This window comes from Lissotriton helveticus, chromosome 3_1 (assembly GCF_964261635.1).
Source record: "Lissotriton helveticus chromosome 3_1, aLisHel1.1, whole genome shotgun sequence".
In the NCBI taxonomy this organism is placed as follows: Eukaryota; Metazoa; Chordata; class Amphibia; order Caudata; family Salamandridae; genus Lissotriton; species Lissotriton helveticus.
In genome coordinates this window covers 488,185,139-488,209,691 of record NC_136061.1, presented here as the reverse complement: position 1 = coordinate 488,209,691, position 24,553 = coordinate 488,185,139, and the positions used below count along the sequence as shown (strand labels likewise).

The 24,553-nt window shown below is 47.2% G+C and overlaps 1 protein-coding gene across 2 annotated transcripts in view; it reads left to right on the top strand.

The window, feature by feature from the left end:
• The window catches only part of LOC144822631 (uncharacterized), a 205,935-nt gene that overhangs the window by 173,947 nt on the left and 7,435 nt on the right, over nucleotides 1-24,553 (top strand). For both annotated transcript variants that reach the window (XM_078680372.1, XM_078680371.1), the window contains one exon: nucleotides 4,323-4,439. In XM_078680372.1, coding sequence (XP_078536498.1) covers nucleotides 4,323-4,439 — 117 coding nt within the window. The remainder of the gene's footprint in view (nucleotides 1-4,322; nucleotides 4,440-24,553) is intronic.

The following is a 24,553-nucleotide window of genomic DNA, read 5'->3' as shown; positions in this document are numbered from 1 at the left end:
TATATACACATTTTTGTATATAAACATCTTAAGAGACCCCATCAACCTTTGAATAAACAATTATTCATACAAAGAACAATATTTACATCAATATATAAAAGACAATCGTGAAAGAAAGAAACAGTAAAAGGGGATTACACATAAACAAAAATACCAAAAGGGCTATTTGAAGGAGACAAATGCCGTTGGTGATTGTTCTTGCTGAAGTTGACCTTCATAGATGTTATAATAAGTCGACATTTCAGTCCCTGTGAGAAAGTGCCTCTTTTGCATGGTTCTACCCCTCTAAGTGCCTAGTAATTGGTACCCTGGGTATCTAGGGCCTGGGTGCTAAAGAGCGTCCCCTGGATGCCCCCTCCCCTCCTACTGGGACCATGCCACTGCCTTGCAGCTTGCAGGCCCCTGTGAGGGAGAAAACAACAAAGTCGACATGGCTTCCTGTCTGGGTGCCATGCCAACCAGCAGTGCCTGTAGGCGTAAGTTAGTCACCCCCCTGGCAGGCCTCACAGTCCTAAGGCAGGGTACATTATGCCACAGGTAAGGGCATATCACATGAGCAGATATGACCCTAGAATATTTGGGTCCATTTACCTAATATTGTAAGTGCCAGGGAAGCCATAGAGAGTAGTACATGATCTGGGATCTCAACAACTCTAGTTATAAACTGATAGCTTCACTGTACCAAACCACTCCTTACAATAAAACCCCACTGATGTCAGTGTGGGATTTAGTGTATCAGTTACTCAGTGGGGCCCCCTGAAAACCTGCCAACCCTAGTGTAGTTTCTGACCGGCTGTAGGTAGCCAGCCACCACCAGACATGTTTATTGACTCCTGAATAGAGAGCCCCTGCTCTCTGGGACCAGAAAAAATGCACATTCTGGGCAGAGGTGTAATATCTCCTCCCCCAGAATGGCCCAGTGCTCGAAGAGGGAAGCTTTAATTTAAAGGCCTAACGCCTTTTGAATGCGACAACCAGCCTCTGCTGTTGGCAGCAGATGGCAGCCCCGGGTTTACACCCCCACTTTGAGCAGGAAAACTGGCGGCTGCAAAAATTCAAATGAATAGGAGGTGTGCCCACCTCTGCCAACCCTCCCACTAAGGTGGGAGAGGCAAGGTGAAGTACAATTTTCAGTCCCGCCATCTTGAAGATCGGGAGACAACGGCAATCAGGTCTTTGCCCTCCTCCCACAGGAGGGTGGCACACAGAGGGTGTAGTTACCCAGGGAAGGTGCCCATTGGCCCTACCTGCTACTCCCCTAAAACACCTCCTAAATTTAGTATTTAGGTGGCTACTCCAGACCTAGAGCGCTAGATCTGCGACAGCCTATAAAGAAAGAAGATTTAAGACGACAGCTGTCATGACCCTAGCCCTACTGTCCTGTCTCCAGTTTTGCAGAACCTGCAACCTGTCTTGCAGCCAGCGACCTCTGATACTCCTGGGAGGACTGTTGCTTTCAATAAAGACTCTAATCTCCCAAGTACAGCCGAACTGTACAGAAGAAATCTACCCCGATGACTCCAGATCCTGGCAGATCCGCATCTCCTGTCCACTCTGCACCAGACGCCCACGGCCTTAGTCTTGGTGACTCACCTGTGCAGTGAAGTCTCCCAGGTGATCCTGACCTCATGTCCAGCATTGGCTCACCTCTCCTGCCCTCCATGACGGTGCCTGCAGTGTGAATCCAGAGAGTCCCTCCAGACCGTGACCGGCTCCAGTAAGAAGACTCCTTCGTCCAAAAGGCACCACTGCACCCAAAGCCCCTGGCACTTGGAGAACTGAACCGACGGTGCCCATAGGACCACCTACATCTCTACTTACCGCTGCTGTCATTGGTCTTCCTCCTGCTACCTCCAGTGACACCCCTGTGGCATCTTTCCTGAAAGAAGGGTCACTATTGCAACCTGTACCCAGCCGCCCCTGTGCCGCTGGTGGTGCTTGTTTGGTGCTTCTTTTTTTAAATTTATTTATTGGTTTTCATAACATTAGGAGCACAAGCAACAGTGCAGCGGTACCGTTGTGGGCGTTCCATCGCAAGGAAGCTTAGTAAATGTGAAGTAGTAAAATCTGCTAGATTTCACTGATTCACTTTTACGACGCCACTGTGTCAAAACCTTGCGCCTGCTTGAAGCAGGAGTAAGGAGTGATGCAGCATGTTAGGAATAGGCATTCCTAACCATTGCTGGAATTGCTTCATACTTGCGACACGACTAGAGCAATGCGCTGCCCTTACACCGACAAGATGTGTCAAGCATCTGTCTATCCTTGCACCACGGTGCGCCGCATTGTAAATGCGGCACATCCGTGGTGGCGCAAGGCGTATCCTTTAACTTTGAACGTTGTTCAGTGAAAAGGCCCCCTTCCCTCTTAGGACATCCATGTAGATGTGTAAAAACAATGCGCCCGACAGTGGATCCCTTCAATTGGCAGCACCTGAATTGCTATCCCTCCGTTATTCTGACCTCACATATGGTCATGAGGATATGTGCGCCCACTGTATCACACCCACTGTCACAATGCGATTCCTAACGGAACTCAACAATTTTAAACAAAAGCACAGGTGCACCACTTCTCAATATGCAGGATAAGCAAATATACAATTTATTCCCAAGCTTCCTGCCTCTGCTCTCCGGCCTGGACGCCTGGTACCTTGACGAACCCCTGACGGCATGCCTGACAGCATAATATTGGCTGCAGGCAAACAATTGACGGCGTATTGTCCTAAAAAATATATGAGGCATATGGTCGGGTGTGATCAATAGTTTTGCTCTGGATGCTGTGTATACATGGGGAAACCATTCATATTATTGAGTGCTATCGAACAGAAATAATTTAGAAATTCGGAAGGAGGTGCCTAAAAGCTGATAAACTTTGTCAATGACTATGAACATGCAGTCCTTGGTTTAGATCTAATCATATTGTAGATCATACGATGGATCGCTACTATTTGAGAATTTGAAGTTGATACTTTGCTGTCTATGGCTCCTTGCAATTGGAGCCACATATCAGTCAACCTAGTTACCTCTATATGATATGGGGACCAACTATTTCCCTGAATAAGTCCGCTTCAAGGACGAAATGCGTCGGCTGTGCCACTTTCAACAAGTGATGCTTACGACCTTGTTTTTATAAATCTTTTTGATGCTGGAATGAAGAAAATTTTGAAAGAACACTGCTGCTTGGGAATACATTGTATATTTGTTTCCCTGCATATTGAGAAGTGGCACACTCGTGCTTTTGTTCAAAATCCATGTAGGTGTGATTCACATCTTTGATAGCTTAAGTGTTTTTTAGAGACTCGCTCTAGGGATTCGAGTGCAAGTCCTGCTATAACAGGGGCATTAATTATTCCACCCACTTCGATAAATAAGGCCAGGAATGAATTTGCCTCTGAAATGGGGCCTTAAATGTGGACTTGATGCTTACCAGGCCTTTTTCGACAATTTCAAATTTCGACAAATCCGACTAGCAGATTTATCATCTATCTCGAATTCCGACACCCGTGCGAACATTGGTTTGAATAGGTGTTTTAATCTGTAAGGCTTTCGGACATAAAGAGCTTTATTGTTGAAGCCAGTGGCTCCTGTGCCTTGTTGAGACTGGGGGCCATAGCCAAGGCTTTAAGTTTCTTTAAATAATATATATTTTCTTTAATAGTGCAAAAGATGATCTCCCTCAACGAACAGGATAAATATTCGCGAGTATGACCTATATGCAGTGTAAACCAAATTAACCTTTTAAAAGGTACTATTGATAAAAGAAGCATTCATGTTGGTGAGTATCTGATTTAAAGGCTCTAATCCACCTTACCCTCGTCAAACTCTACCAGTGCCAGGCGCCCGATTTCGTCTTATTTATACGCCTCAACATTGTGACTAAATGTATGAATGCCTAAAAAATTATGGGGCGGAGTCAAAAAAGCATTTATGAGAATTAATAGCGCAGGAGTACTGTTATATATGCTCCCACATGCTTTTCAGAATCCGTCCTGAAATACCCAACTACCTATTAGTAAAAGTGCAACGAGGTCAAATTCCTTTCTATTTTTACAAATTGTATATGCATATTACTTGAATATTCATTTTCTTTTTTTTTTGGCACCGATTCACAAAGGCATGTAAGAGTGTGTAAGAGAGTACTACAGGAACACTATTTTATAGACTTTCGGCAGGCTTAGGTATTCATAAGAAGTTTTACCCTTGTTTAATTGTTTAATAAATATAAACTCCTTCCTTTAGGTTAAAAAAATGCTCTTTCTGTGATAAATTGTTCTAGAACGTTAATAAACGACACCTTTTATGTCTCTTTTGTTTATACTAAAGGAAACCAGTTTATGTTCACCCCATCTCCGGACGCTTTGATGTGGGAAACTTGCAGTCCTATGTCACCTGCAACACTTATTTTCAAGAAAGGATCCATACCCTGGCAAGCTACCTCCGGTGAGAATGAAGCTATAGCTTAGAAGGCTGGTATCTCTGAAGGACTCGGCACTGTACAGCATTGGCTCATCAAGAACACCCCAGAACATTGGAACACTGCGATCAGGGCAGAAGAATTAGTATTGCTTTTTAGAGTACCGGATACCCACTCGATAAGGATTGTACAATGGACGTTTTAAGCACCATGTATGTATTGAATGTGTATTCGCCTCCCTTCTGGGGGATACTGCCAACAAGTTTCAATAGAGGAGAATGTTCTGCTTCCAGGCCCTGAGATACTGGAATGTTCTGCCAGCAGAACTTAGATAAGCAGATCATTATCAAAACGTTGTTGTTGAAGTAGTGACATGAAAGAAGGTTATCTGTGGGGCCTCTTCTTACTCTCATTGTGTCCTATTTGTCCAGTAGCATGTTAGCACCTGGGACTGGGTGCCCTGGCGAGAATATCTCAAATCCTTCCCAAAGAAACAAGAAGCTTCAATTGGTTTAAAGGGTGGAAGAGCACAGTAGAGTTTCAAGATGTTTGTGGAACATCTTCTTTAGAGAAGGTGTGAGGGCACTCCATGCCTAAGCTGAGGGCAGAAATGCAATTTCACCGTGGAGAGCCCTCCATAAACCAACAAAAATATTTCTAAATGCCTTAATAGTATACTGTCTGATTGGCCACGTAGAGGAACCTTGGGGAGAGGATGTCGCCTTACGGCTAGAGCGGTGGACCTCTGACCTGGGGAACCGGGTTCGAGTCTCGGCAACGACGCTCAACATCCTGTGATTCTGGGCAAATCACATGATCTCCCCGTGCCTAACAAAAATAAATGTATTCATCTGTAACGAAACTGGTGCTCATGTTAAGCGCTGTGATAGCCGATGTCTCGGGTCTAGTTTGCACTATATAAAAAACCCCGAAAAAACCTCAAATTCCAATTTGTCACAGGCTCTAAACCTACGAATAACAGAGGAGCTTGAGCAATGAATGAACCAGTAATTAAAGGCCAGTGACACTTGGCCAATCCCATTGTGCTACACATTTGATAATATAGCATTCCATGGGCATTGGCAAACAGAGGAACAGATTTATTTGAGCACAATAGAGTTTCCTTACAAGCCCAATGTTTTATACTTGTTTTAATGTGTTTTATGGACAATGGCCGGGATATTGAAGTAGACTTTCTGCACCTTTCTGAAAGAAAGAACATTAAAGAAGTGAACTGCCTTTCACATTCAGTGCCATATAAAAGACCCAGTATTAATCACAATTGTGCATAATAATAAGAGCCTGTCTCTGTATGATTTGTTTCCAGATTGTGAAGGAACTGCCAGAAGTATCAAGGGAGGGCCATGTTGTCCTTAACTAATTCAGAAACTGTATTTAATTGTAGATACTGTTAATCAGCTGACTGAATTAAGAGAAAAACAGACTAATTCTAGCAATGTCAAATGATCTGGTTTATTTTGAGAAATGATGACTAAGCAAGTGAATTTAGTATTAAGCCTGCGATTTTAGTATTAAGCAAGTGATATTAATCATACCTCCAGCCATAATTTGTAAAAAAAATTACCGCAGAAACTATCATAATTATGCACTTCATTACAGAATCAGTATTTTAATGTAATATTCAAATATTCTGTTCACTGAACTTTCATTAATTTAGCTATTTTTAGTTATTTTTTTAACTTATTTTATTGTGTTTGCTTCAATAATCATTTGCAATAAAGTTGATCTGCAATATACGTACTTAATCTTGGGAATTTAGCTGAAATGCTCTGCCGAATATGTATGCAGTTTAAACATGTGAGGTTTTTTAATCAGTTAGATCTCTATGGTCAATTGATGGCAGGTGTATTTCTATAACTGTGGGCTAACGAGGTAAACCACATAGCTTTAGTACAATCAGAATATAGATATGGACCATGTATATATCTAAATTGTATTTAATATGCTAATTGTTACACCTTACACCCTTCGGTGGTAGTCCCCCAAATATTTTGCCTTTACCCCCTATCTTGATGAATTAGTTGTTGTTAGGTTCAGGACTCTCAGCATTTTACCACAGCTAAACGGTGCTGAAGTGTTTGTGCCGCCCCATTAAAACATGGTGAAATTGACCTACACCTAATTGCCACATTGAATTGAATGAATGAATGAAAAGCGTTTTATAGTGCGCTACTTAGCCCAATGGGCGTCAATGGCGCCTAATCCAAATACCTGTCTTATGCCCGGTAAAAGCTTACTAATAGGCCTCTTTAAAATACCAAGTTTTTAAAGCCTTTTTAAAGAGGGACAACGACGGTTGCGCCTTAATCTCCGCAGGCAGGGAATTCCACAATCGAGGAGCCACAGTAACAAATGCCCTTCCTCCCCATCTGACCTTCCTGATACGAGGAATGCACAGAAGATTCATGTTGGAGGAGCGAAGGTTCCTGCTGGGAATATAACACGTTAGCAAGGAGCCTAAGGCATCCGAGGGGCCTGCCAATAGGGCTCCGAAAACCAGACATAGGATTTTGAACGAAATTCTAAACTGGATCGGAAGCCAATGAAGGTACTTCCTGGCTAGCGTGGCAGAAGAAGAGATGGGAATGTCCAGAACAAATCTGGCAGCCGCGTTCTGCACATTCTGCAGGCGTTGGATAAGGGCCTTATTGATATTTGCATACAAAGCGTTGCAATAATCTAGCCAGGAAGAGACCAGCGCGACCACGGTCTGTTTCCGAGCCTGGGGGGACAGGTAGTGAGCGATTCTTCTAAGAATCCTAATGACTCCCCAACATGTGGCCACAGTTCTATTTACCTGAAGGTTCATAGACAACGAGGTGTCTATAAAAACACCAAGGTTCCTGGCTGAGTGCGATGGAGTAGGACAGGCTCCCAATGAAGGGGTCCACCACTCACTAGACCACACATCCCGGTCCTTGCCGAAGATCAGCACCTCGGTTTTATCACCGTTCAGCTTTAATGAATTTTGAATCATCCATTCAGAAACTGCTTGCATGCAGTTCCTGAAGCTGAATGCAACGGTGCCAACCGAATGAGCCAAGAACACCATGATCTGAGTATCATCTGCATATGATACCACCTCCATCCCCTGCGATTTTACTAACCTAGCAAGTGGGGCCACATAGATGTTGAACAGGGTCGGACTTAACGCCGACCCTTGCGGCACCCCACATTGCACTGGTTTGGCAGGGGAGAGGAATTTACTTGCAAGTCCCTGGTAAATAGTACTACATTTATCCAGGGCCTATACATTAATTGCCACTAGTCGGTGTGCAGCACTCATTGTGCCACTCACCAGAGTAGCACTTTAACCCCTTAACTGTTGGGCCTTGCCCCCCATAACCTCCCCACCATCCCACCCCCCAAGTGCTGAGCACTTTTTTGGCTATTTAGATTTGGGGTAGTTTACGCTTAGGCCCCTGTAAAGTTTTATCCACTTATGGTATCCATGTCAAATGTGCGTCTTTTTCTTCCAACATCAGGAGAATTCTAAAGGTACTCAGGGTTTGTGGATTCCCCTGGAGGGGACCCCGAAATTAGCCAAAATACAGCTAAATCTAGGGTTTTTGGTGAAAACTAGAAATAAAGTGCTGAAGATGAAAGCGTCTGATTTTTCTCTGCAAATGGTATCAATAAAGTGGTTATGGAGATAAAATCACCATCTCCCCAGCTTTCAGGAACATGCAGACTATTGTTAGAAACCAACATTTTCTAAACAGTTTTGATATTTTAGTGTGACTTAGCCTATTTTTTCTATATTTGTGCTTTCACCCTCCTTTCAGTTAGTGCTAGAAATTGATGTAAAACCAATAATGGATCCCAGAAAGCTATACATTTCTGAAAAGTAGACAAAATGCTGAATTCAGTAAGGGGTCATTTGTGTAGATCCTTCAAGGTTTACTTATAGAAAGTAACAGTTGAAATGAAACCATAATGAAAACGAGTTGTAAAATCAGCCATTTGTGTCTACATTTTCACCTGTAGCTTCTAAGTATGGCAGATTTTTACAAGTAATATACCGTTATTTCCACTGGAGCCTTATGGTTTCAGGGGTATATAGGACTTTTAGGTTCACCAAGAACCCGAAGTGCCCAGAGCCAATAACTGAGCTGCGCCTTGCTAGGGTTTTTCATTGTGTAACGGGTATACAGCAGAATAAAAAGAGTGAAAAATAGGTATCAAGAAAAACTATGTATTTCCTAATGGGGAACAATATATGTAGTTTAGAAGCAGTGGTTATTTGAACATCTCCGTATATGTGGGTACCTATACAAGCATGTGAGTTGGAGGGCATTTTTGAAAATGAATTCTTTTTTATACACTGTCTTACATCTGGAAGGGATAAATGCATAGAAAGTCAATTTTCAATAACCTATTCTGTGTTCCCCTAAGTCTACCGATACAAATGGTACCTCACTTGTGTGGGTAGGAATATTGCACGCAACAAGACACTGCCCAAAATGCAACGTGAGCACATAATTTTTTTCCAGTGAAAACTGACCCTTTGTTGCGGTGTGCCTAGCTGTGGATTTTGAACCCTAGCTCAGCCGGCACCTGTGGAAATCTATCAAGCCTACACATTTTTAAAAACTAGACACCCAAGGGAAATCAAGGTGATTTGTGTGGCTTTCACCCGGTTCTGTTACCCAGAATCCCGTGCAAACCTCAAAAATTTCAGTGACGGAATGTTCTGGATCTGTGTGTGTTGGACCTGGCCCTTTTTGGCAGGTTCACCCAGAAACTTTTTGCTTTTGCCTAGCCTGTTTCTGTAACCTGGTGTTGGTGATTTTAGGCCTCTGCGCACTTTTTCACTGTGGTACAGCGTAAAGTGCGTGAGCTCTCTGTGTATGTGTGGTGAGTGACCTGCCCTCCCATAGGAATGCATGGGGAACATGTGTGACCATGGTAGTTCCTGATGTGTGGGGAGTGCAGGGTCGAGTTTGGTATGTGCGAACTCGTGAGATTGAATGCAGCGTAATGATGTATGCGGCATGATTGTGTCTAGTGTAGAAGTGCCACTTTTAGAAGTTGGCATATTTGTGTAATTTGTGCCTGGCCTGTGATTGGCTGGAGCCTGGCTCCAGGAGTGTGCCTGGGGCAACTTGTGGATTGACTGTCTGGTTTGAAGGTGACAGGGGCTGGGGAGCCCCCAGGAGGTTGTCTGAGTCAGCCCTTGGTTGAACGACTGCATCTGCAACTAGAGTCGTGGGAGGAGATAGCACCTGGGAGTGAATAGGGCTGTGCCTGCCTGCCACCATGCTGGCTCCACCTCCTGCTGGGCGGTTGTGGCCTCTGCCCCTCACACTGAAAGGAGTTCCCTATAACCAGTTGTAGCTGGTTCTCACACTGCCTGCACCCTGCTAGACAAAGGTTTTTGCTGTATAAAAAGGGGCTGTGTCCCCTAACAAAATGTTCTTGTTTCTGACTTGAATCCTGCCAGGGGCGTGCTGCTGCTTGGGCCCAGGGGAAGGCTTGCCTCCCTGGGCCCTGCCCAGCCCCTGGATACCTGATGGACTTGTCCTGGACCCCTGAAGGACTTTTTACTGGGTCCCCTTTGCTTCACCTTGCTGAAGAACTTTGCTGAAACTTTATTGGGCTTATAGCGCCTGGGAGCGCTGTATTTGCTTCCTAGCGCTGAGAGCACTGTACTTTTAGCCCCTAGCGCTTGGGAGCACTTTGCCTTTTGCTTATAGTGCCTGGAAGCTCTTTTATTTGATTTATAGCGCTGGGGAGCGCTGTACCTTAACTTCTAGCGCTTGGGAGCGCTTTATTTTGGCCCCCAGCGCTCAATAGCGCTTTTCTTTGCCTGCAAGCGCCTCGGAGCGTTGAAATTGCCTTAGCGCTCAGAGCGCTTTATTTTTACTCGAGCGGCTGCCCACGCCGCCTTTGCCCCAATTTGCTTCACCTACGGGTGCTCATCGCCGCAGCCCGGAGACAGCTGGAGAGGCGCTGCGCCCGCCTCCCTATCCAGGGCCGCGCTGCCATTGGCGGCCCCGGAGAAAGCATTGCCACACTGTATTGGTCCCCCGGCCGCGCTGTGATTGGACTACAGTCGCGACCCAGAAGTGCCCAGCCTAAACCCGGACCGAGGTAGCGACGTCCTGACCGGGGCTCCTATGAGCGAGGGAGAGCCCTGGTCTGCCTGTGAGCCCGCCCGTTGCCCGGCAAAGAGAGGAGCTGCCGCCTCCGTCAGCAGAAGCGGAGAAGCTGGTGAGTGACGGGGCGGGAGGGACACGGAGAGAGTTGAAGCCCACGAGGGCTCCGAGCACCATTTCCAGCGGAGGGGGGCGTCGGGGCACATTGCCGGTGCCCGCCCCTCCTCTCTAGTGAAAGGCTCGTGGGGGCCCTACTTGTTTTAGAGCCTGTTGAGGCTCCGGGGGCATTACTTCGTCTTTGAGCCTAGTGAAAGGCTCCGGGGGCATTTGGTGCATTTCGAGTCCCCCTCGAGGGACTCCAATGAAGGGGTCACATTTGTCTAGGGCCCGCGACCCCTCCTACAACGGGGGCATCGTGGTTCTCGAGCCCATGAGAGGCTCCACAAGGTGAGATTTATTGGGTTGAGCCCCGAGAGGCTCACGGCGCTGCATTTGTTCTGCATTTGTTCCAGAGCCCGAGAGGCTCAAAAGTGCCACAGTTTCTTGTAGAGAGCCCACGAGGGCTCAGGAGGCATTAGTAGTTTGAGCCCAGAGAGGCCCGTGAGAGCCACATTTGGTTAGGAGCCCAGAGAGGCTCGTGGCTGCATTTCTTTGCTTGGAGCCCAGAGAGGCTCAGGGGCGACCAGTTGTCCAGAGCCTGCGTGGCTCCCAGGTGGCCCCATCAATATTGATTCCCAGCTGCCCAGCAATTAGTGGGCAGCTGCACTGTTTAGCCTGGTGGCTTATGTAGTTTTGCGCAATTGTGTGGTTTTTCCTGCACCTCTGAAGGTTTTTAGGCATCATGTGTTTTTGCGCTATTGAGTTGTGGTCTGGCACCTCTGAATGTTTTTATGCATCATGTGTCTTCCTTGTTCTTACACCTTTGAATGTGTTAGTTTATGCATCATGTGTCTTCCTTCCCTGCACCTCTGAATGTGTTTTTGATGCCTCATGTGCCTTGTTCTTACACCGCTGAATGTATGTTTTATGCATCATGTGGTTTCCTTCCCTACACCTCTGAATGTTGTGATGCATCATGTGTAATGTGTTCTCGCTGATACCCCTAATTGATTGCGATACTTAGGTGGTTGTTCTTCCCAGTACAGGTGGTCCTAGTGAGGTCCTGGTTCCCTGCGTGACATTCCCCTAAGGTGGTTAGGGTTGCGTAGGTGGTACTTACCTGTTACCAGTAGTTACTGGTTGTGTGCTATACTTGTTAATTTGTGCTACAGTGATTTTATATCCTATATTCTATGATCTACAAAGTGCTATTTCTGCTAAGTGTTGATTCTGACAGTGGCCCATGTGGCCCTGTCTTCTAAATAATCCCTAGTGAATATTGCCCGTGCCAGTTGGCACAATGTACATTGGTGCTTTCTATCTGATGTGTTTTGACACTACAGAAGTTATTTTTATATAACTTTGTGTGGAGTTTATTTTGTGGTGTGTCTAGGATGTTGTTGCTGTTGTGTGCGTGCGCAAATGCTTTACACATTGCCTCCGGGATAAGCCTGTCTGCTCGTGCCAAGCTACCAAGGGGGTGAGCAGGGGTTATCTTGGCGTGTGACTCCATTGCCCTGACTAGAATGGTGGTTTCTGCCTGACTTTGGCGTCAGCCTTAGCCTACCAGAAATCCCAGTTCTAACATTGTTGGACAGCGGTGAGGATTAGGACTTGTGTTTGCGCAGTACCGCAGCGACAGCTGGCTACATTACAAAACTCTGAATTTTTTAGATAGTCACATGTTTGGGATTATTGTTTGTGATTTTGTTTTTCCTCAAGAGTGTCATTTTCAGATGGTGTTCCTGCGCTTTTATGTTTAGTGGCAGATGAGAGAAAATGACAGGGTGGGACGCCAGTAGAGGGGGAGGTTCCCATAGATATGGAATTCCTTGCTGGGTCCAGTGCCCAATCCCTATTCCTGTCCCTGTGTGGGTAGATGGAAGAGAGGGAGCGTGGAGGAGAAATGGCTTGCTCGGGAGGGTGGTTATCCCCTGAGTGTAGTGTGTGTGTCTGGATTCCCCAGTATGGTAGGATCCAGTGGTGGCAGCTAAAATGTGTCCAGTGCGTGAAGTCCCATTCCCAGTTCCCAGAGTATTGTGCCTGGTGCTCAGTAAGAGGGGTACAGTTTGAGAGTCAGGGGCAGTGAGGAACTGTCTCACCAGTCTGGAGGGGGAGTGTGTGGATGAGTGGTGTGTTGAACTGGAGGAGTTGGTGTGAGGTTTTTTTTGTGTGATCAAAGAAGCTTGCACTGGAGGTGTACCTCTGGTGGTGTGCAGGAGGTCCTGCAGAGGCACTGGACAAGAAGGTGGACGTCTGGCAGTGTGCTAGATGTCTTGCAGAGGCATTAGGGAGTGATTCTAAAAGTAGTGGCTTGTGTATCTGATGTTTGAGGTATGAAAGTTTCCATCCTCGTCCACTTAGGGAAAACCTCCCATATGGACAATACCTCCGACTACGCAGGAATTGTAGCAAACTAATAGACTACAAAAACCAAGCAGAGGATCTCACCAAAAAACTAGAACAACGGGGGTACCCCTCCAAAATTGTGAACAAATGCCATAAAAGGGCAAGAAACCAGCCCAGGGATGCCCTACTTGAAGAAAAAACAAAGGAAAATGAGGTAACACCACTCACATGCGTTATCATCACCTACAACGCAATATCCAACCAAGTAAGCAGAAGCATCAATAAGCACTGGTCAATACTCAATTCTGGAAACTTGAAATGGGCCAAACCTCTATTTTCATACAGAAAAGCGCAGAGCCTGAAAGATAGCCTGGTCCATACCAGACCCAAGACAACAACTGCAAATGAGAATCCCAGCATCACACAAATATGGGGACTACCTCCCGTAACAGGACACTCCAGGTGTGGAGACTGTAGTGTATGCCACCTTACGGAGAACACCAAAACCCTCAACCTGGAAGAAGGAGAAACCTGGGAACAGCGATCACACACTAATTGCAATATTAGCATGTGGTGTATTTGATCAAATGCGCATGTGGCAAAGCTTATACAGGCATGACAACCCGCAAGGTGAAGCAACGTATCAGTGAACATCTGAGCACAATACGCTGCAAAAAGAACAACACCAGACTAACAGAGCACTTTTTGGCGGCACAACATACCCCCAATGACATGCAATGGACGGTAATAGAACAAGTACAACCAGGTCCAAACACACAGAACCGCTTGTTTGAAAAGGAACAACGCTGGATCTACAGACTTTCGACACACAAGATGGGCCTAAATGACAACATTCCTTGGGCCTCTGTTTTAAAATAACCAGTACCCAGGGATACCCATATACCCTGATACGTGCCATCCTCTAGTTACCCTCTTACCCATTGTGATGAGGTTATATCATTATCTGCTTCTCTGATCCTTTATGGCATACTCTATCACTAACTAGTGCACCACTACAACGAATGACCACATCCATCTGTGATGGCCTATTCGTTCCATATCAATGTGCACCCCCACTCACGCCGCTCGCAGCGAGTACCCCTTCCTGCCAGACGCCCCAATTCACCTGCGTATTGGGTTGCTATATCACTTTGACTACTGTCAAGACATTAAAAAAATTTAAAATATTCCCCTCCACGCTAGGGGTTTATTCTCCCCACACGTGTGCATTTTCTCGATCACATTTACCTCCAGGCGTTTCACGCTGACGCTATCACAACATAGCGTCAGTCCGTGATTACACAACAACGAGCCATCAGCCTTTAACCTGTTTGGCCGCTGACGGCACCCGTAGCAGTATCTGAGGCAGCGGTTGCCCTGGTTACACCCACGTGACACTGTCGTAACCACGCCCATCCCGGAAGCCGGCTCCCGACTTTAACGGACACGGGAGCTTCGGCTCTTGTAGCGGGGCAGTGGAGGAGAGTTGAAGGTTACTGGCCTTTCCCATCACGACCTAACTGTAAGTAAAGCAGCATTGCTGCCATAGACTCACCGCCTGTACCGAGTCCGGGTTTTACCGCGATTCGCGGTCCATCCAGATCGATACCGCTCTGCATAACAGTTACCTCTATATATTTGCAGAATACGTTTTTACCAGTGATGATACCACCCTCTGCCCTACGATGCAACAGGGACTAGAATAGGAGTAAGCCGCCATTCTATGTTTGTTTGTTTTCATGTTATGTGGTAGTAAGTCCTTGTGTGTCCACTAATTTTTTACGTGTAATCTATGCACAACTCAAAATGAACCTCGCGACCACAATAGTAGGAATGCGAGCATATGATATCACGCCACTATAATTATTACGAGTACGCGAGATTGGAATAAAAGTACTATATGCCACTGAGCACGCACCTCTTGATAAGTATGCGAGAGCGAGCAAAATAATGCGCCCCCAGTGGGCCAGCGAACAGCACGACAATACCACGCTGTCACCAGCACAATTTCCTAATGAGAATGGCATGAAGCATGATGAGATAGAGACACGACACTGCACTACGTAACAGGCATGTAAATAAGATCACGTCTGATGAATGTTCATCTCTCTTTTCTCCCCTACAGGTCTTTTGATTTTTAATTCACATGCTCGCCCAACAAGGTTAGAGCTTTTTTTCCAGTAGCGATTTTTGCTAACTGGGTCACGAGGAACTAGGATTGGTTGTGCCTTATAGGGGGCACAGACCGTCCACTTCCTTGTTTATGGTCCTGACGAAAACCTGGTATATCCCACACAAGGTTGAACCATGTAGACCAGTACACATATAGAGATACTTTTGACCATAACTACCCTCATAGTATCTCGCCACACTTTTTTAACATTGTCCAGTTGCTTGTAAATAAAATTTATCTTCCCACTAAGTTAAACCAGGACAATTTTTAACACACCTTTTTCTGCACTTACAGTCACAACCTGCTCCACTGTAATTCAGGTGTTGTAGCACACCCTGGTGATGCTAGGCCACCAGGGTGGACCCCGATGATGAAGCATGTCACCACTAGGCTGGTGAGTGAGGGGTTTTTAACAAAAGGATAAATTCTTTCCTTTTGTCAGCCACATACCCCATTAGGATTTTTCTTGATTCTATTATTATTATTATTATTAATTGGGTTTTATTGAGCGCAGACTACCCGGAGGCCTCGTAGCGCTGAGTGTGACTGGGGGGACAAGTGAGGGTAGTAAGATTTACGTAAAAAGGAGGGTTTTTAATTCCTTGCGGAATTTTAGGAGATTGGGTTCGCCACGCAAGGAGACTGGCAGAGCATTCCAGGCCTTGGCCGCATTCCAGGAAAAAGGAACGGCCTCCCCATCTGGCACGTTTGACTTTGTTCTCAGTGGCCAGAAAAGCTGTGCTGGAGCGCAGCGGCCTGCGGGGGAGGTATGGAGTAGCCAGCGAGCAGATCATTGCTGGCGCTTCCTTCCACATAGCCCTGTGCATAAAGCACATCGATTTAAACAATGTTCTGGCCTTGATGGGTAGCCAGTGGAGTTTTTTTAGAGCAGCAGTCCCTGAGTCCCGCCGGTTGAGGCCCAGCAGGAGGCGGGCTGCTGCGTTTTGCGTGACTTGGAGCTTCTTTGTTGTAGTCGCCGAGGCCCCTAGGTACAGCGCATTCCCGTAATCTAAACGGGACAGAATAATAGCTTGCACCATGATCCTGCGGGCTTGTGGAGGGAGGAGTGGTAGTACTTTTCTAAACATACGCATCATGCCAAAACAGGTGGCAGATACGATCGTTGCTTGATGGTTGAAATTGAGATTAGCATCAAGCCAGATGCCTAGGCTCTTTATTTGAGGATTTATTTGAGGATTTATTCTATATGGTGGTACTCCTCCCATTTGTTTATTTAATCCTTTATCAGGGGAACAGGAGTATTCTCCGTTCACTCAAGGTGAACACGATCCCTTGCTCTCCCTTTTGATACCCTATAACCCAGCTAGGTCCCAGTAGGATGGTAGCGGTGTAGGGCTCACGTCCTGTCTCTGGAGGCGGAGTGAGTGTGGGACGGTGTGTCCCACGTTGGCCCGAAACCCTGTCTCAGGGCCTGGAGGGTTCCCTAAGGGAGCGCCAGGTCAGGGGCCTAAGGTGTACTTACAGGTCATTTGAGGAGGATCTTCCTGTGTCTAGAGGACAGGGAGTGTCTGTAACCAGAACTCCGGCGGTCCTGGTGTTGGGCAGCACCGCTCCTAAGTGGAGGATGCAGAAGTCCTGGTTCGCTGGGCATTTGACCATCTAGAGTGCTTGACCATTTGTGGGGCCTCTGGAGGTCATTCCCCGAGGAGGGGGTAGGCCAGGTTCAGGTTCAGCCTGACCTGGAGGGAAGGGCATCTGTAATCAGTGTCCTGACCGGTTTTTGCTTCCAGAGGTACCGCTCCAAGGTGGGAGGGGGGGTGCAGAACTCTGGAAGGGGGTGCAGAGGGACGGTGTCCTTACTTCTGACTCCGGTACAACCTGAGGGTTTAGATCCTAGGTTGGGAGATTAAGAAACTTCCAGGTCAAGAAGGAATCTCTGCCAAAGTAGATCAGCTGAAGAGACTGAGGAGGCTGCCCTTGCTGTGTGTTCTGGGGCCCACCTGCAGTTTGTTGTTTCCACTAAGGTAGAGGAAAGGGGACTTTGCTGTGTGCTGTGTCCCCCCACCTGCTTGAAGAGGGACTGTGCTGTGTGCTTTGTACCTCTGAAGTGAAATAGTTTCCAGATCCCAGGTGGTAGACCAGTTGATGGAGTGAGGTCCTGAACTGGTAGGAGAGTTGTGTTCTGGTGGGTGCTTCCCTGGGAGGGTGCAGAACCCCAGAAGTAGAGGTAGGGTGGGGCATTCTTGCCCGTGACCTCTGGTCAGCCTGAGGGTATGGTCCCTAGGTTGAAGGATCAGTGGTAGTTGTAGCTACACTGAGAGGGAGAGTGGAGAATGGCTATTGTGTGCCAGGGGTTACTGCCCCCCACTCTGTGGATTGGTCAGGACCTGTGACATTTGGATGGCCTAGGGCCTGGTCCTGGCCGTGGATGACTAGAGAGTACCAGTGGGGTATCCTAGTTGGGTCAGAGAGTTCTGGTTTGGAGGTAACCATGTGGGTTCAGAGTGGCGCAAAACCGGAGGGTGTCCCTGCCGTGCGGGCCCGTGTCCGTGTTTTGTCGCCCAAAGCAGTGAAGCCCATCAAGGGAATGATTAGTCTACCCTGCGTTTTGACTTGAAGGGGGTTGTGTTGGACCTGGCCCTTTTTGGCAGGTTCACCCAGAAACTTTTTGCTTTTGCCTAGCCTGTTTCTGTAACCTGGTGTTGGTGATTTTAGGCCTCTGCGTACTTTTTCACTGTGGTACAGTGTAAAGTGCGTGAGCTCTCTGTGTATGTGTGGTTAGTGACCTGCCCTCCCATAGGAATGCATTGGGAAAATGTGTGGTACAAAAGGGGGTGGTGATGGACGGAGCATCTGAATCAATCAAACACTCACACCCAGTCAAACGATCTGGGTTTAATCCATCACCGTTCTTTAGCCCACTCTGCCACCCCAGTTCAGACATGGCTATATGCAAATCAGTATGACCCTGTGCCTCATGGGAACAGTCCAGCCCGAACTGCCAAGCCATGCCTTCACTGGACAGGAAACAAGCTTCCGAGGACCGGTAGTTCCTGATGTGTGGGGAGTGCAGGGTCGAGTTTGATATGTGCGAACTCGTGAGATTGAATGCTGCGTAATGATGTATGCGGCATGATTGTGTCTAGTGTAGAAGTGGGACTTTTAGAAGTTGGCATATTTGTGTAATTTGTGCCTGGCGTGTGATTGGCTGGAGCCTGGCTCCAGGAGTGTGCCTGGGCCTGCTTGTGGATTGACTGTCTGGTTTGAGGGTGACAGGGGCTGGGGAGCCCCCAGGAGGTTGTCTGAGTCAGCCCTTGGTTGAATGACTACATCTGCAACTAGAGTGGTGGGAGGAGATAGCACCTGGGAGTGAATAGGGCTGTGCCTGCCTGCCACAATGCTGGCTCCACCTGCTGGGCGGCTGTCGCCTCTGCCCCTCACACTGAAAGGAGTTCCCTATAACCAGTTGTAGCTGGTTCCCACACTGCATGCACCCTGCTAGACAAAGGTTTTTGCTGTATAAAAAGGGGCTGTGTCCCCTTACAAAATGTTCTTGTTTCTGACTTTAATCCTGCCAGGGGCGTGCTGCTGCTTGGGCCCAGGGGAAGGCTTGCCTCCCTGGGCCCTGCCCAGCCCCTGGATACCTGATGGACTTGTCCTGGACCCCTGAAGGACTTTTTACTGGGTTCCCTTTGCTTCACCTTGCTGAAGAACTTTGCTGAAACTTTATTGGGCTATAGCGACTGGGAGCGCTGTATTTGCTTCCTAGCACTGAGAGTGCTGTACTTTTAGCCCCTAGCGCTTGGGAGCACTTTGCCTTTTGCTTATAGTGCCTGTAAGTGCTTTTATTTGATTTATAGCGCTGAGGAGCGCTGTACGTTAACTACTAGCGCTTGGGAGCGCTTTATTTTGGCCCCCAGCGCTCAATAGCGCTTTTCTTTGCCTGTAAGCGCCTCGGAGTGCTGAAATTGCCTTAGCGCTCAGATCGCTTTATTTTTACTCGAGCGGCTGCCCACGCCGCCTTTGCCCCGATTTGCTTCACCTACGGGTGCTCACTGCCGCAGCCCGGAGACAGCTGGAGAGGCGCCGCGCTGCCATTGGCGGCCCCGGAGAAAGCATTGCCGCACTGTATTGGTCCCCGGGCCGCGCTGTGATTGGACTACAGTCGCGACCCGGAAGTGCCCAGCCTAAACCCGGACCGAGGTAGCGACGTCCTGACCGGGGCTCCCATGAGCGAGGGAGAGCCCCGGTCTGCCTGTGAGCCCCGCCCATTGCCCGGCGAAGAGAGGAGCTGCTGCCCCCGCCGCCTCCGTCAGCAGAAGCGGAGAAGCTGGTGAATGACGGAGCGGGAGGGACACGGAGAGAGTTGAAGCCCACGAGGGCTTCGAGCACCATTTCCAGCGAAGGGGGGCGTCGGGGCACATTGCCGGTGCCCGCCCTTCCCCTCTAGTGAAAGGCTCGTGGGGGCCTTACTTGTTTTAGAGCCTGTTGAGACTCCGGGGGCATTACTTTGTCTTTGAGCCTAGTGAAAGGCTCCGGGGGCATTTGGTGCATTTCGAGTCCCCCCACGAGGGACTCCAACGAAGGGGTCACATTTGTCTAGGGCCCCGCGGCCCCTCCTACAATGGGGGCATCGTGGTTCTCGAGCCCATGAGAGGCTCCACAAGGCGACATTTCTTGGGTTGAGCCCCGAGAGGCTCACGGCGCTGCATTTGTTCTGCATTTGTTCCAGAGCCCGAGAGGCTCAAAAGTGCCACAGTTTCTTGTAGAGAGCCCACGAGGGCTCAGGAGTCATTAGTAGTTTGAACTCAGAGAGGCCCGTGAGAGCCACATTTGGTTAGGAGCCCAGAGAGGCTCGTGGCCGCATTTCTTTGCTTGGAGCCCAGAGAGGCTCAGGGGCGACCAGTTGTTCAGAGCCTGCGTGGCTCCCAAGTGGCCCCATCATTATTGATTCCCAGCTGCCCAGCAATTAGTGGACAGCTGCACCATTTAGCCTGCCTGACATTTGGACTACGGGCATTTGAGCCCCAACAAGGCCAGTTGGCCTAGGGACTGCCACAAGTGGTGGCTTATGTAGTTTTGTGCAATTGTGTGGTTTTTCCTGCACCTCTGAATGTTTTTAGGCATCATGTGTTTTTGCGCTATTGAGTTGTGGTCTGGCACCTCTGAATGTTTTTATGCATCATGTGTCTTCCTTGTTCTTACACCTTTGAATGTGTTAGTTTATGCATCATGTGTCTTCCTTCCCTGCACCTCTGAATATGTTTTAGATGCATCATGTGCCTTGTTCTTACACCGCTGAATGTATGTTTTATGCATCATGTGTTTTCCTTCCCTACACCTCTGAATGTTGTGATTCATCATGTGTAATGTGTTCTCGCTGATACCCCTAATTGTATTGTGATACTTAGGTGGTTGTTCTTCCCAGTACAGGTGGTCCTAGTGAGGTCCTGGTTCCCTGCGTGACATTCCCCTAAGGTGGTTAGGGTTGCGTAGGTGGTACTTACCTGTTACCAGTAGTTACTGGTTGTGTGCTATACTTGCTAATTTGTGCTACAGTGATTTTATATCCTATATTCTATGATCTACAAAGTGCTATTTCTGCTAAGTGTTGATTCTGACAGTGGCCCATGTGGCCCTGTCTTGTAAATAATCCCTAATGAATATTGCCCTTCCAAGTTGGCACAATGTACGTGTGATTTCTATCTGATGTGTTTTGACAATACAGAAGTTATTTTTATATAACTTTGTGTGGAGTTCCTTTTGTGGTGTGCCTAGGATGTTGTTGCTGTTGTGTGCGTGCGCAAATGCTTTACACATTGCCTCCGGGATAAGCCTGTCTGCTCGTGCCAAGCTACCAAGGGGGTGAGCAGGGGTTATCTTGGCGTGTGACTCCCTTGCCCTGACTAGAATGGTGGTTTCTGCCTGGCTTTGGCGTCAGCCTTAGCCTACCCGAAATCCCAGTTCTAACAGTGTGGATTCTCAAAATTTCACCCACCCCGCATTCCCCCAGGTCTCGCGATAAAAATGGTACCTCATTCGTGTGGGTGAGGCAAGTGCCCATGACAGGGAAGGGCCCAAAACATAGTGAGGAGACATCGAAAAGACATCACAAAACAGCCTGGTTTTACAAGGTGAGGGCACCTGGTTTTTTGTCCCCAGGCTCCGCGGCCATCTAGGGAAACCTACCAAGCACACACATTTCTGAAAGCTAGACAACCGGAGGAGTCCACGGCGGTATGGCTTGCGTGCCACCCCCCCCCCCAATGTTTTCCTTACCAGAATCCCCTGCAAACCTCAAATGTAGCTGAAAAAATATTTCTGTGTTGGCTCACCATGCTGGCACAAATGTCCTACCACACAGCGTTCCCCTCAGTCTCCTGAGTCAAAGTATATAAATATTGAAGCCAAGCCTTCTGAAGGTGAGCCATAAAGTCACTTCAAGGCACCAACTGCTTTATGGTCCATTTACACGCCATTCATGCACCACACACAAGACTTCCATAAGGCCAGCCACGGGGCCAATCAAACAGAACACTTGCACTCAAATAAACATACCACTGCCATGCAAGGGCTCATCACACTCATACGCCACAAGAATTAATTAGTTTGACTACATTTTACTACCTGTTAAGTATCCGCCACCTTCTTCCTGAACGTTATCAAACGCATGCTGTGTGAACCTTTACTAATGGCTCCCATGACAGCCACATGAGGCTCAGGAAGACATCCTTCATGCGCCTTTAGCACACTCACTGTGCTGAGCCCAACTCATTTTAGTTTGCGGATGCAGGTTGAGGGGGTGCCCGTATATGCCACAAAGCCATTCCTCGAACTGAGCGTGCACATCTACCTTTGAAAAGAAGGCAAACATGCTGGAAATTTTCTAAGGAGTACATCATAAACTGTGATGAACGGTAGAATGTGAAACATGGGTAGTCCGTGACACTGTAGCATATGTCCAAACCACTGTTATGTGCAGTGACTGTAATGCACTTATCATACAGCAAATCAAACATCTACTAAGTTCTGACTCAGGATGTATATGGCAAGCAGCATTGACCCAGAGTACTAAATTAAATTCAGTGCGAGTGTGGCAGCAATGGATTTAATTCAATTGGGTGAAGATGAAGTCATGAAATTTATCGGTACTACCCTTACTATCTGCCTATGCCATATTCCTGGGAAAGCCCACCTACCGTAAGCTGTTCTAACCCGTTTGTTGAGCTGTCCTCATCAGAGTCCTGATTAATTCTTTCTAATTGTCAAGTGGCCTTATAATAATGCCTTCCATCTCTTGCTACTTGAAGCTCGAGAAAATGTTTCTGTCGTGCGCCATCAATGCTCTCACTGTGCTAAATCCAACTCCTTCCAGTTTGTGGATGAAAGTTAGGGGGTGTCAAAGTATCCCAGTAGGCCATATCTCGAACTGAGCAAGTATATCTACCTTTGAAAATAAGGCAAACATGCTGGAGTATATTGCCTAAGTTCCCTAAAGTTTTAAGCCAAACGAATGTCCTGTGGGTCTCATTCACTGACCCTTTAACTTGACAGCGTGATAACTCACTAAATTGAATCATACACACTAATATTGAGAAAGGATACAGGACATAATATCTTGTATGATAATTGTTTTCACATCTTAAACTAAAGATGTGAAAACAATCTTCATACAAGATATTCTGTACTGTATCCCTTTCAATAACATGGTTATGATACAAGTTAATAATTGAGTTTGCACACTTTCAAAACAAGTAGAAATGTTGGTGAAGAAGTCCCTTTGGATATTTATTTGACTTTATACGCTTACTACGGTTCTCAATGGCTATCGGGGTGGTCCTTGTGTAGTTCCCCAACCAGCACTACAAAATCCAATCAAGCCTTTAACTTTTTGCCAAACAGGGTACTTCGTGACAACGTGGCGCATGTTTTGTCCACAAGTATGTGCAGTGTGGGGTCTATAATGCACTTGTCAATTGATGAACAGAACAACTACCACATTCTGAAAGCAGATAAAGGTGTTGAGAAGTCCATCATTTCCTGAAGTAGAGGAACAAATATTTTGCGGCTGTTTGCTTAGCGCAGGAGTGGCCCACAGACATTCGTTATCCATTCACACTAATTGAAAGGTTTACCTATTGGCAGCTCCACCTCAGTCAATTTCTCAGTACTTTGCATTTGTATGACACAACATAAAGCAAATAGGAAAACAGAAGGCGGGCTTACTTGGGCACTGGAGACAGTAAACATGATTCTCCTGCCTTTTTCCCTGCATCGAGCACACTCTACAACACAGACATGGTCGCTCCTTTTTGGGTGTTGCAGGAAATTAAATGGAGGCTGCGGCTTCTGTAGCAGTGAGACTTTCAATCACAGACAACTGAAAGTCAAGGAAAGACATGAGTCCTCCTGTGGTAGACAACATGCGCATTGTATGTTGCCATCTAGATCAGGTTAGTAAACAGTTTCTTATACCAAGTGCAAGTTGAATGACTCGCATTGTATGGCAGAAGAACCTGGTGGTTCTTGTCCACTCTGCCCATGTACTTGTTGTAATCAAGTATACAGGTGGGCTTGTGGACTTCGGCCATCTGACCCCAAACCATGACGGGGGAAGTGCTCTCATCATGAATTGTAGTGAGCATGTACACGTCAAGCCTATCTGAGATCTGACTGCGAGCAGTTTGTTGGAACGCAATGCAGTGCTCTGAGATTTCTGGAGCTTCATGCAAACAAGCTTCTGCGGGAATCTTTTGCAGCGACAACGAATTGTACCGCAGGCCACAGTGCCAGCTTTGTAGAGCTCACTGAAGTTGAAGTTAAACGACTTGTAAAGCGCTCGATCACCATGCTGTTTCTTGGCGCTGAAGAGCTCTACTGTATAGAAATTGTCCACATAAAAGTTATAACCTTTGTGAAGGAGTGGCTGGACAACCTCCCATACAATCTTTCCTGTGACCTCTAGCGTGGGACCTACAGCGTTTAGAATTGTGTCCTTCCCTGTATCCACTCTCAAGCTCTACACATAGCCAGTCGAGCTCTCACACAGCATGTACAGCTTGATGCCATAGCGAGCGCGTTTACTCTGAATGTACTGCCTGAAGAGAAACCGCTTATACAAGATTCATCGATGGCTATATTCTTTCAAGGAGTATAAACCTCTGGAAACCTGGCAGAAAAATGTTCCACGACAGGCAGAATTTTTAACAACCTGTCATTGTCTGGATGGTCCCGGGGCAATGCAGCAGAAATTGTCACTGAAATGCAGCATGCGCTGCAATAGCAAAAAATGATCTCTTACCTATGCATGGTGCGAAGATGGGGGTTTACCAAACCTTGTGACTAGACCAGTAGGACAGCAAGGTTGGTTTATGCACTACCCCCATTCTAAGCATGAGGCCCAAAAATGTCTTCAACTCCCCTAATAAAGTGGGAGTCC